This window comes from Suncus etruscus, chromosome 17, assembly GCF_024139225.1.
Source record: "Suncus etruscus isolate mSunEtr1 chromosome 17, mSunEtr1.pri.cur, whole genome shotgun sequence".
In the NCBI taxonomy this organism is placed as follows: Eukaryota; Metazoa; Chordata; class Mammalia; order Eulipotyphla; family Soricidae; genus Suncus; species Suncus etruscus.
In genome coordinates, this window is record NC_064864.1 from 36,326 (window position 1) to 48,345 (window position 12,020).

The 12,020-nt window shown below is 44.4% G+C and overlaps 1 protein-coding gene across 1 annotated transcript in view; it reads right to left on the minus strand.

Annotated features, from left to right (window-relative positions):
- The window catches only part of LOC125994994 (histone-lysine N-methyltransferase PRDM9-like), a 60,924-nt gene that overhangs the window by 4,432 nt on the left and 44,472 nt on the right, over nt 1–12,020 (minus strand). Inside the window, exons 4-7 of the mRNA XM_049764547.1 lie at nt 10,025–10,572; nt 9,156–9,263; nt 8,779–8,941; nt 6,034–6,116 (exon numbers count right to left, since the gene is read on the minus strand). Coding sequence (XP_049620504.1) covers nt 6,034–6,116; nt 8,779–8,941; nt 9,156–9,263; nt 10,025–10,572 — 902 coding nt within the window. The remainder of the gene's footprint in view (nt 1–6,033; nt 6,117–8,778; nt 8,942–9,155; nt 9,264–10,024; nt 10,573–12,020) is intronic.

Below are 12,020 nucleotides of genomic sequence, written 5' to 3' on the forward strand. Positions count from 1 at the left end.
AGCATTAACTTTATTCCAGTTTTACTGTCTCATCCTTCTACTCCAGACCCAAGCAGGTATATTAAAGGTAGAAAAAAGTAAGGAATGGATGGGGCCAGAGTTACAGCACATCCAGTAGGGCATTTGCTTTGCACAAGGATGACTGGGTTGAATCACGAGCAACCCATAGTGTACCTAAAACACTCAAAGCTCACACCATGCTTTCCCCTCACAGCAGTCACAGATCAAGAAATGTCCACAAGAGCCTCTCAAAAATCTGAATCCAGTAGTGAGCAACAGTCCACAGCAAAGGGAAGTGGAATAAAAGAAGACACCAAGAGCAAATTAGTAGGGGTGGTGGCAGCTGCTTCTCAGACAAAGGCAAAGCGGGCTGGGTGGCTGTCCTTTCACTTTGGGACTTGACTGGCAGCAGGTTGGGATGGGGGGAACTTTACGGTTCCTTAAGAATTAAGAACTGAGAATAAGAAGTTATAGAGAGAGAAGTAACAGATCAAGGGTGAGAGAACAAAAGGACAGAGCGATAACACAGCAGTAGGGCATTTGCTTTGCATGTGGCCAACCCAGGATAGACATGGGTTCAATTTCCAGCATTTCATATGGTCCCCTGAGCCTGCCGGGGCGATTTCTGAGCACAGAGCCAGGAGTAACCCTTGAGCGCCATCAGGTGTAGTCTGGAAGAAAGGAAGGAAGGAAGGAAGGAAGAAAGGAAGGAAGGAAGGAAGGAAGGAAGGAAGGAAGGAAGGAAGGAAGGAAGGAAGGAAGGAAGGAAGGAAGGAGGGAAGGAAGGAAGGAAGGAAGGAGGGAGGGAGGGAGGGAAGGAAGGAAGGAAGGAAGGAAGGAAGGAAGGAAGGAAGGAAGGAAGGAAGGAAAGAAAAGGAATAGATTTGTAAAGTGGTGAGCAGTGGAGGGGGGAAAGGAACAGTTATATATAATGGGAAGTACTGTATACAACATAGGACAACCCAGGATAGACATGGTTCAATTTCCAGCATCCCATACGGTCCCCTGAGCCTGCCAGGGGTGATTTCTGAGTACAGAGCCAGGAGTAACCTATGAGCACAATCAGGTGTAGTCGAAAGAAAGAAAAGAAAAAGAAAGAAAGGAAAGAAAGAAAGATAGAAAGAAAGAGGAAAGAAAGAGAATGAAAGAAAGAAAGAGAAGAAAGAAAGAAAGAAAGAAAGAAAGAAAGAAAGAAAGAAAGAAAGAAAGAAAGAAAGAAAGAAAGAAAGAAAGAAAGAAAGAAAAGAGAGAACGAAAGAAAAGAGAGAGAAAGAGAAAGAAAGAAAAGAAAAAAATTGTAAAGTGCAGGGGAGGGAGGAAAGGAAAGGTTATATATAATGGGGGAAGGACTGTATACAACATAGGCCTTATGTATAATACAGATGGACATTAGACAGACATAGAGGTGGCCACCACAACACACACACTCACACAAACTCATAGACAATGAAGATGGATCCATAAACAATGAAGATGAAAAACTGACTCAGGGGCTGGAGTGGTGGCGCAAGCAGTAGGGTGTTTGCCTTGCACGTGAACCATGGTTCAATCCCTCGACATCCCATATGGTCACCCAAGTCAGGAGCTATTTCTGAGTGCATAGCCAGGAGTAACCCCTGAGCATCACTGGGTATGGTCCAAAGAGCAAAAGAAAAAAGTGAGAGAGAAACTGACCCAGGTAGAACAGGTTAGAACACTTAAAAAATATCAAGCAAATTATCATTGGTAAGGGTAAATATTGATGAAGAAAGGGTTCATGGGTTAGATAGTGCATAAAACGTTCTTAAAACAATCATAATCAAGTCTAAAGTAATAAGTAATATAGCAGTGAGCTTTCTAAAGGAAGTCTACACCGTGAAGTATCTAACAGGTCTTGAGCATCCAGGTTCCTTTCCTGAAAGCAAACTGAAAACTGAGCATTATTATCTAATAGTAAGCTAGTTTGAATTGAAAATAAATGGCAAAACATACTCAATTGTATGAATTGTTAATTATAAAGTCCTAGTGGTGTGGATTGTGGTGAGGCCTTTCTCGGCTTGGCCCAATGCCTGTAGCCCCTTCAGCCAGCAGGTCTTTGGTGCAGGGTGACAGCAAAGAAATGATCCACAGGCAGTCAGTTGAAGTTTCAGGAGACATCCAGCTTTATTACAAGGCCCTAATTGCCATGGCTTTTTATTTACATGGCCTCTAACCTAAACAGCCTCTTTTCTGCTGCTCTGCATCCATCCTGTGTCTTCTCTCTCTATCCCCCCCCCTCAGAAACTCCTTAAGTACCAACCACAGACCTCTCCCAGCTGTGATGGTGGACTCACCATCCAGGGAAGGTTAGCATATAGCATTGGGGAGGGGTAACATCAATGAATGAGCACTCTAGCAAAAGTGTCTAAAATGCAGTTATCTATTCCAATGGCAATGATGTCCATATAGTGGATGTAAACATTAGATCATAAGAGCAGGCATAATCAAATGGAAAGTGAATAGATTTGAATATCAAGACATCATAATGAGCAGTATATTGGGAATCTAATATAATAAAGCAATATAATGCTTTATTAGAGGATGACAACCTACATCACCAAGAACCACTGTGAATAAAAAGATTAAAAAATTATTATAGACGTTAAATTTAAGATACTAAAACATTTTATAGTGAGCACTGTAGTGAGAGTCTATGGTTTCCAATCACATTCTGCACCTGTTTCTGCATGTAAATGCATTAGAACATTATTACAGACTTCTCACTTTAGAATGATTATGGAAGTGGCATTGTGGAAGTGAATATTTTTCCATGAGGAAAGAGGTTTTGAGCAAGAGTAAATTTTTGTACCTCAGTGTCATCCTCTGCAGCGAGAAAGTGAGCAAGAGTAAGTCTTTGTACCTCAGTGACAAGTGTGGGTAGGGGTCTGCTCTCTACTCCCCCAGATTGTTCTGAGTAGAAAATTCCGGGTATTTTAGAAGACTGTATATGGACCACTACATTAATTCCTTATCATCAGTGTCCATCTCCAGTATTTATAGGAGGGGCTCATATAACAAAAACGAGTTAATAATCAAATTTATAAGAATCTGGAACATCATAGAGATCTGAGAAATAATCATCCAACCCATATTAGTGGGGAGGAATCAGAGTTAGGGACTGTGAGGTAAGAATGATTGGGTAGGGTCCAGAGAGATAGCATGGAGATAGGGTGTTTGCCTAGCATGCGGAAGGTTGGTGGTTCAAATCCCGGCATTCCATATGGTCCCTTGAGTCTGTCAGGAGCGATTTCTGAGTGTAGAGTGTAGATTTCTGAGCGCTGCTGGGTGTGACCCAAACCCCCCCCAAAAGAATGATTGGGTAGAGTTCAGATGCCATGGTCCTTGACTATCCATGCTTTCCAGTTCAGTGGTCTACTGGAGGCCTCAACTAAGCTTCCTGAGCCCTCAGGAATAAAAAAATCCAGCTCCAAGCAGAGGCTAGGAAATTCAGAAAACAATGGCGAGCCTTGAAAAACAATTTCAAATTCATATCTTGTATAAGAGGAACTTGTGCAATTAAATATGGGAAACAGGGGCCAGAGAGATAGCACAGCAGTAGGGCATTTGCCTTAGATGCAGAAGGATGGTGGCTCGAATCCCGGCATCCCATATGGTCCCCTGAGTCTGCCGGGAGCAATTTCTGAGCGTCTTAGAGCCAGGAGTAACCCCTGAGCGCTGCCTGGTGTGACCCCCCCCCCAAATATGGGAAACAATATGGAGATTCCTCAAAAATTGGAAATTGAGCTTCCATATGATCCAGCAATACCACTTCTAGGGATATACACCACGAACACAAAAACTCAATACAAAGATGCTTTCTGCACACCTATATTCATTGCAGTGCTATTTATAATAGCCAGAATCTGGAAAAAACCCAGATACCTGACAACAAGTGAGTGGCTAAAGAAACTGGTACATCTACACAATGGAATACTATGTAGCCATCAGGAAAATGAAGCCATGCAATTTTACTATACATGAACGGATATGGAAATTATTATGCTGAGTGAAATACGTCAGAGGGAGATAGACAGACACAGAGTAGTCTCACTCGCCTGTGGGATTTAAGAAAAATAAAAGGTTGTATGGTAATAACACCCAGAGACAATGGAGAAGAGGGCTGGAGGGGCTGGCCCATGGTATGAAGTTTACCACAAAGAGGAGTGTGTTCAGTTAGAGAAATAACTACATTGTCATGATAGTTATAACAATGGTAGAGAGAGAAATAGAATGCCTGTCTTGACTACAGGTAGGGGGAAGGGGAGGAAACAGATGGAAGCATTGGTGATAGGAATTTTGCACTGGTGAAGGGGGTTGTTCTTTTTTATGACTGAAACCCAACTACAAACATGTTTGTAATCCTGGTGCTTAAATAAAGATATTAAAAAAATAAATATGGAGTAGGGGAAGTTCCTCCTGCAACTTGATGGGGAGGATGAGGTGTGTGATAAACCCACCTACAATCACTGCTCAGACCTGCATTTCAGAGAATATCACATTATCATTACCTGTGCGCTATGCACAAGCCAAAATCGCGAGTAGCAGCTGGCTGAGCTCCAAGACAGATTTGTGAACCTGGTGCTTTGAGGTTCCTGGCAGTGCATCTTTCCCACCCCTTATCTCTCTGATGGGTAGACATTTTGCTCCTATGGGTCTTGCTTTCCTGATTGTGAAATGGGCCTCTAGACGTTTCTTTGTGAGGCAAAGGACCCATTTCGATGCTGTGGGGAAGAGCAGACCGGAGACTCCCCAGTGAAGGGTTTGCGTTTCACTAAATTGGCCTCCATTCTGCAACATATTGACAAGACTGTTCCATTGTGAAGGACATGTCAGGAACAATTGGAAGCAAAAGTGTGACTGTGACTGCTGCAGGAGTTAATGGCAGAGATAGAGCTCCACTGTGAGGAGCTTCCTGAGAGTGGGAAGAGGTTTTGCTCAGGGTCAGGGCCATAGTCAGGACAAAGGCAGATTTCATCAATGGAAATGTGAGTTGTGATATCAGAACTCTGTGACACTGAGGTCAAGAAGTCATGGTTAAGACTGAGGTATCAGGAAATGGTCTCATAAGGTTGGGGATCATAGAGTGACACAGCCCTGAGCTGGAATCTGAGCTCCACCCCCCCATACACTGTTTACCCAGCAATACTAAGATTAAGGAGCCACAAAATCGGGGGGTGGAGTGCTTAGGAGGTCAGAAGAGTGGGGAACAAAATAGGGGGCTTGAGGCAGTGAGGAGTCCAGAATAGGAGACATATAGCCCGAAGTGCTCCCTGACTTGGGCCTGCGAATCTGTACTTGATCAGGCATGTCCAGGATCAGTATCAGACCACCCATGCTTCTCCTCCCCCTGTCAACCCTGCAGGTAGAAGAGCATGATAAATAGGCTTAATCTCTGTGCAAGAAGCAAGACCAGTCTCTACCATCTGTACCAATAACTGGCTGCCCACCAACATCTGAAATGGGCCAACTGGAACAGTAGCAGATGCTACAGAGCCTGTTCCTGGACCTGCTAGAACAGGAGTAAATACAGCAGGATATCAGGTAGAGTCAGGTGAGAGAGGGGCCCTGGGCTGCTAGACAGGCAGGCCCAAACCAACTTCCTTCCTTGCTCCTCCCCACTTCCTTATTTTATTTTTTTGGTTTTTGGGTCACACCCGGCAGTGCTCAGGGGTTACTCCTGGCTCTACGATCAGAAATCGCCCCTGGCAGGCACAGGGGACCATATGGGATGCCGGGATTCAAACCACTGTCCTCCTGCATGAAAGGCAAACACCTTACCTCCATGCTATCTCTCCGGCCCCTCCTTAATTAAATGGATTTGTGAAAACCATCAAGGAGCAGAACCAGCAGCTTTCAGGTCTAGTTCAAAGGCATGCTGATAACCAAGAAAAATGAATGGCAGATTCCCCAGGAGGAAGGAGCCACCTTTGTTAGTGGAGGAGGTGGAATTATTAAGGGAGGTGAGCTAAGTGAGTCCCATCCAAAGCCACTAAACTATTCTTGGTTGTCTCAGACCTGCAACTCCACCACAGAAAATAAAGTGGAAGAGGACGAGGATGTGGAGGAGGTGGCACAGTTGGTGATACTGGCAATGTGTTCTATAACATAAAGAATATATCAAGAAATTTGAGTCTTCAGGTAGCTGGCAGGAGGAGCCCAATATCTACTCTCCTCCTCCACCATTTCCCAAGAATACATCCTTAACTCTGGGTTTCCTCCCTTTGACTTCTCTTAACTCCCAAATTCCTGCCAGGATTCCAAGGGCTGGCCTCACACACACCTGTCTTTTACAAAATGATGGGTCTGTAATGAATCTCCTCATTGCATAGGACATCCCCTCTAACATACCCCATCTGAATTCTTATCAACAGAGGAAATTCTCACTCTTAGTCAAGGTGAAACTGAATGAGCACGTAGAAGATAAATAGAAAATAACAGGGGTCTGGACCAGAACAGGATAGACTCTCATCTCTGGATGGAGCAGGATACAACAGAACCCAGAAGGACCAGTACAGGAACTAGATTGTCAGACTAGCCACGCTGAAGCTGGGATTCAGATTTTGCCTTTTATCTCATTTTTTTCACTGGACAGATGAGAAGCAGCAAGCTAAGTCACCATTATCTAGACCCCACCTTGTCAGTTCCCTCCTCATCCTTCCTACCTGCCTCATTCCACCCTCCTGTCTCCCTTCCAATTGAAGAAGAAATAGTTACTATAGGGAAAGTATCAGATAAGAACAAGCCTTACTCCAAAAGTATGCTACACTCTAGCAATTGCGAAACATTCAAAATCCAAGAACAGATGAGCTTCATTTCCTATAGACAAGTCATAAAAACAGGGTCTCCTCTATCTTTTAGTGGATGGGGGAATAAAATGAATATTGGCCAAAACTTCATAAAATTGAATTAAAAATTTTAAATTAAACCTGAGCAAAAAAATGACTTGTGAGTGCAACCAGAGCTCCAAAGTAATTCTCAAGGAATCTAGGTCCCTTACCACCCACCATACTAAGCAGCAGGGAAATAGATAAGCCTTTCACTAATCCAGAAGGAAAACAGAGAAGATCGGAGATGAATTTTTGTAGGCCCAGCAAAGCATAACAAATGCTCTCACTCCATAACCACATATATGATCTCAGGAACATGCCCATTCGAAGGATCATTGTGTGCCCCCTCAGACACATGATGGAGGTCAGGCGCCACACACATAGTACTCAACCCAGGCATAGGGAGAGGAAATATCCCTTATCCAATTCAAGAAAAATAGGAGGGAAAGTTGCAAAAATCAAGGATCTGTGAGAACAGAAATGTCTCCCAATAATAGACAACAGACAGTAAAAGACTTTTGTCCCCCAGTGTTGGAGTAACTTGGTCCTACACTAACCCTAAACCGTATCCTTAACCCCTACCGCTAACCTTACCTCTAACCCTAACCCTCTAACACTAACCCTAAAACCGAACCCTTTCCTAACCCTAAACCCGACCCTAACCCTAACCCAAACCTTAACCCTGATACTAACCTTAACCTTCACCTAGGGCCCGGAGAGATAGCACAGCGGCGTTTGCCTTGCAAGCAGCCGATCCAGGACCAAAGGTGGTTGGTTCGAATCCTGGTGTCCCATATGGTCCCCCCTGCCTGCCAGGAGCTATTACTGAGCAGAAGGAAGGAGTAACCCCTGAGCACCGCTGGGTGTGGCCCAAAAACCAAAAAAAAAAAAAAAAAACCTTCACCAAAACCAGAGATGGCTAACCTTTTTGAACCTGAGTGCCCAAACTGCCACACAAAACCAAAGAATTTCCTCAAAGTGCCAGTCTGGCCCTGTTGTTGCCAGGTGAGCTGCAAAGCACACACAGGCACACTCGCCTCCGGCCGTGCCGCATATCTTAATGTGGGCTTTCCTGCGTGCCAGCTGCAAGGTTTTTGCGTGCCACAGGTTTGCCATTGCCGACCTAATCTATACACTTAATCCCAAAACTCAACCTATTCCAAACCCTATCCTTAATCCTCACCTATCAGTAATTTTAACCTTACCCTGGGCTTCTGGATGAAGTCTGGCCTCCAATGGCTTTGGAACCAGTTTACTATTTAATGATTTAAGGTGACTGATCTCAATACATGTATATCTTGCACTGGTTCTTTTTTTTTTTTTTTTTTTTTAGTTTTTGGGTCACACCCGGCAGTGCTCAGGGGTTCCTCCTGGCTGTCTGCTCAGAAATAGCCCCTGGCAGGCACGGGGGACCATATGGGACACCGGGATTCGAACCAACCACCTTTGGTCCTGGATTGGCTGCTTGCAAGCAAACGCCGCTGCGCTATCTCTCCGGGCCCTGCACTGGTTCTTTTTAGAATTGAATGATAGTATATCTTCTGCCCGTTCTATTTTCTCCTCTTTGAAGGGGGAAGGAAATATTAATATCAGAACTACATAAGATGCATTTTATTTTGCAGAAACTAAATACAGGCAGAGTTAGAACACTGTCCAGCCTCATTCCTAGATACACTATGTAGATTTTGTTGGTTGTATTTGTTCTCTGGATTCTATGAAGTTACTTTTCATTAGTAACCTTTCTTCAAACATCAGCTTTCTAACATGTGTTCTGTGGTATGGGATGAGATGCAAAGTTTAGCAGAAGTCTTGCCCACACCCAATACAGACATGGGGTTTCTCCTGTGTCTTCTGGTGTATGATGAGACTTGACCTCTGACCAAAGCCACATCCACTCTTGGCAAACATACATATGGTTTCTTCCCTTTATCACCTGATATGTGATGAGATTTAACCTTGCACTGAAGCTTTGCCCACTCTCTGCAATCACAGGGCTTCTTCAGTGTGTATTCTTTGGTGTGCAATGAGACTTGATATCCAAGTAAAGCATCACCCACAATCCCTGCAAATATGGGCTTCTTCCCTGTGTATTTGGTCTGGTGTATTATGAAACTTGACTACAGAACCTGTAAACATGGGGTTTCTCCCGTGTGTGTCCTCTGGTGTGCGATGAGACTTGATCTCAGAGTAAAGCCTCACCCACAATTCCTGCAAACATGGGATTTCTTCCCTGTGGGTGTAATCTGGTGTGTGCTGAGACTTAACCTCCAAGAAAAGCCTCTTCTACACTTCAAACATAGGAATTCTCACCTGTCTCTTCTGGTGTCTGATATTTCCTCCAATGAAAGCCTTGTCCACTTTCTCGGCAAACATGGGGTTTCTTCCCTTTGTCTCCTCTGGCGTGCTATGAGACTTGATCTCAGAGTAAAGCTTCACCCACAATCCCTGCAAACATGGGGCTTCTCCCCCGTGTGTGTCCTCTGGTGTGTGATGAGACTTGACCTCCAACGAAAGCCTCGCCCACACTCTCTGCAAATATAGGGCTTCTCCCCTGTGTGAGTCCTCTGGTGTTTGTTGAGACCTGACCTCAGAGTGAAGCCACGCCCACACTCTATGCAAACATAGGGCTTCTCCCCTATGTGTGTACTCTGGTGTGTGATGAGAAATGACCTCTCACTGAAGCCTTGCCAACACACAGTGCAAACATAGGGCTTCTCACTTGTGTGTGTCCTCTGGTGTGTGATGAGAATTGACCTCTCAGTGAAAACTCGCCCACACTTTCTGCAAATATGGGGTTTCTCCCCTGTGTGTGTCCTCTGGTGTCTGATGAGGTTTGACTTCTCACTGAAGCCTTGTCCACACTCTCCACAAACATGGGGCTTCTCCCCTGTGTGTGTCCTCTGGTGTTTGATGAGACTTGGTCTCACACTGAAGCCTCGCCCACATTCTCTGCAAACATAGGGCTTATCCCCTGAGTGTGTCCTCTGGTGTCTGATGAGACTTGAACTCACACTGAAGCCTCGCCCACACTCCCTGCAAACATAGGGCTTCTCCCCTGTATGTATCCTCTGGTGTCTGTTGAGATGTGACCTATCACTGAAGCCTCGTCCACACTCCCTGCAAACATGGAGCTTCTCCCCTGTGTGTGTCCTCTGGTGTGTGATGAGATTTGATCTCACACTGAAGCCACACCCACACTCCCTGCAAACATGGGGTTTCTCCCCTGTGTGAATCATTTGATGTGTGATGAGATTTGATCCAGCACTGAAGCCTTGCCCAAGTCGTACATACTTGTCTCTTACAATTATTGGCAAGTCTAACCTTGAAACTATTCCACCTGTGTCCTTTTGATATTCTTTCAGGCCTGTGTTAATGTCTTCCTGCATTGCCATCTGTTTACTGGAACTAACTATTTGATCACTAAATCGTCTAGAAAAGGCTGTTGAAATTCTTCTATCCCTCATTCTATTAGCCAAATGTACGGAGCTTTCTTTGTGCTTTTGACTTTCAAGTATGTCATTCTTTGGTTTGTCATTATATGGATCAGAATGTTGCTGCCATTGGTTTAGATCATGTGGACAGGAATTCTCTGATTGAGGGTGCTTTCTTGCAGATGCTCCCAGGAGGATCCAAGAGGGATGATTTCGTTTCATGTGACGACTGAGGAAGTTCTGACTGGAGAAAGTGAGAGAGCAGACGGGGCAAGGATAGATTTCTGGCTTGAGTTCTGCTGAAAGAGAACAGTTTTGGTCAGAGTAGATGGTGACAAGACTGTCTGAACCATAGCTCTATCTCCTGTTAAAGTCTGTTCTCCTAGCATTTTCTTATTTTGTTGATAAAGCAAGATAAAATCTTCATGCTCCTAAATAGACTGGTGGGTTTTTCCTGTTTGGTTGAATTTTCTGGCCACACCTGGAAGTGCCCAAACCTTACTCCTGTCTCTGCTCTGGGATGACTCCTGGCAGGCTTGGAAAACTATATGGAATGATGTACTATACCTCTGGCCCCTAAATTGTGCTTTTTCATTCCATTTGCATTCACTAAATCTTGCAGAATTCAGAAAGTACGTATCTAGAACCTTTTCTTTGTTTTTTGTTTTTGTGCCAAACCTTAAGAGTACTCAGCAAGTACTCCAGCTGGCTGGGGAAGACCATATGGGATGCCAAGGATTGAACCTTGGTTGGTACATAAAAGACAAGCACCCTACTGTGCAATTGTTTTGATCTCTCACCTGGAACTTTTGTATTTTTTTTTTTTTTTGGTTTTTGGGCCACACCCAGTAACGCTCAGGGGTTACTCCTGGCTATGTGCTCAGAAGTTGCTCCTGGCTTGGGGGACCATATGGGACACCGGGGGATCGAACCGCGGTCCGTCCAAGGTTAGCGCAGGCAAGGCAGGCACCTTACCTTTAGCGCCACCGCCCGGCCCCGAACCTTTGTATTTTGTTTTATTTTTGGTTTTTGGGTCACACCCGGCAACGCTTGGGCTACTCCTGGCTCTACACTCAGAAATCGCTCCTGGTAGGCTCAGAGGACCATATGGGATACCTGGATTCGAACCACTGTCCTTCTGCATGCAAGGCAAATGCCCTACCTCCATGCTATCTCTCCAGCCCTCACCTGGAACTTTTGGACTTAATATAATCCGTGACCTTTCATTACACAGAACCCTGAAGTCCTATTACTCTATGATGTGGTTTCTAAATAGATTTTAATCTGAGATGTAGTGAAACTTGATTTCATGAGCTCAAAATCATCCTTAGTGACTTCCTTTGAGGGGAAAACTATTAGTCATTAGAAAGCACCTAGCATGGAATTTTACCAACAAAGGTATAATAAGGTTATGGTTAGAGAGTATTAGTGAATATATTTAATTTTATATTTTACCATCTAAAGTCATATTTAAGGTACAAGATCTACGGTGCATGCCTAGCCTGTAGACAATTCCACTTCAATTCTTGACACTGTATCTGGTCCCTGAAAGCACTGCCAGGAGTGATTACTGAGCACAAATCCAAGACTAATTCCTGAATATCAGTGGGTTTAGCCAGACCTCTGTTCAAAATCCCAAAGTCATATTTAGGGGCAGAATCATAATTCAAATGGCAAGGCCCTAGTTTTAATCCCTGAGGGCTGTGTGGCCATATGAACAGAGCTGGATGTGATCTAGTAACAC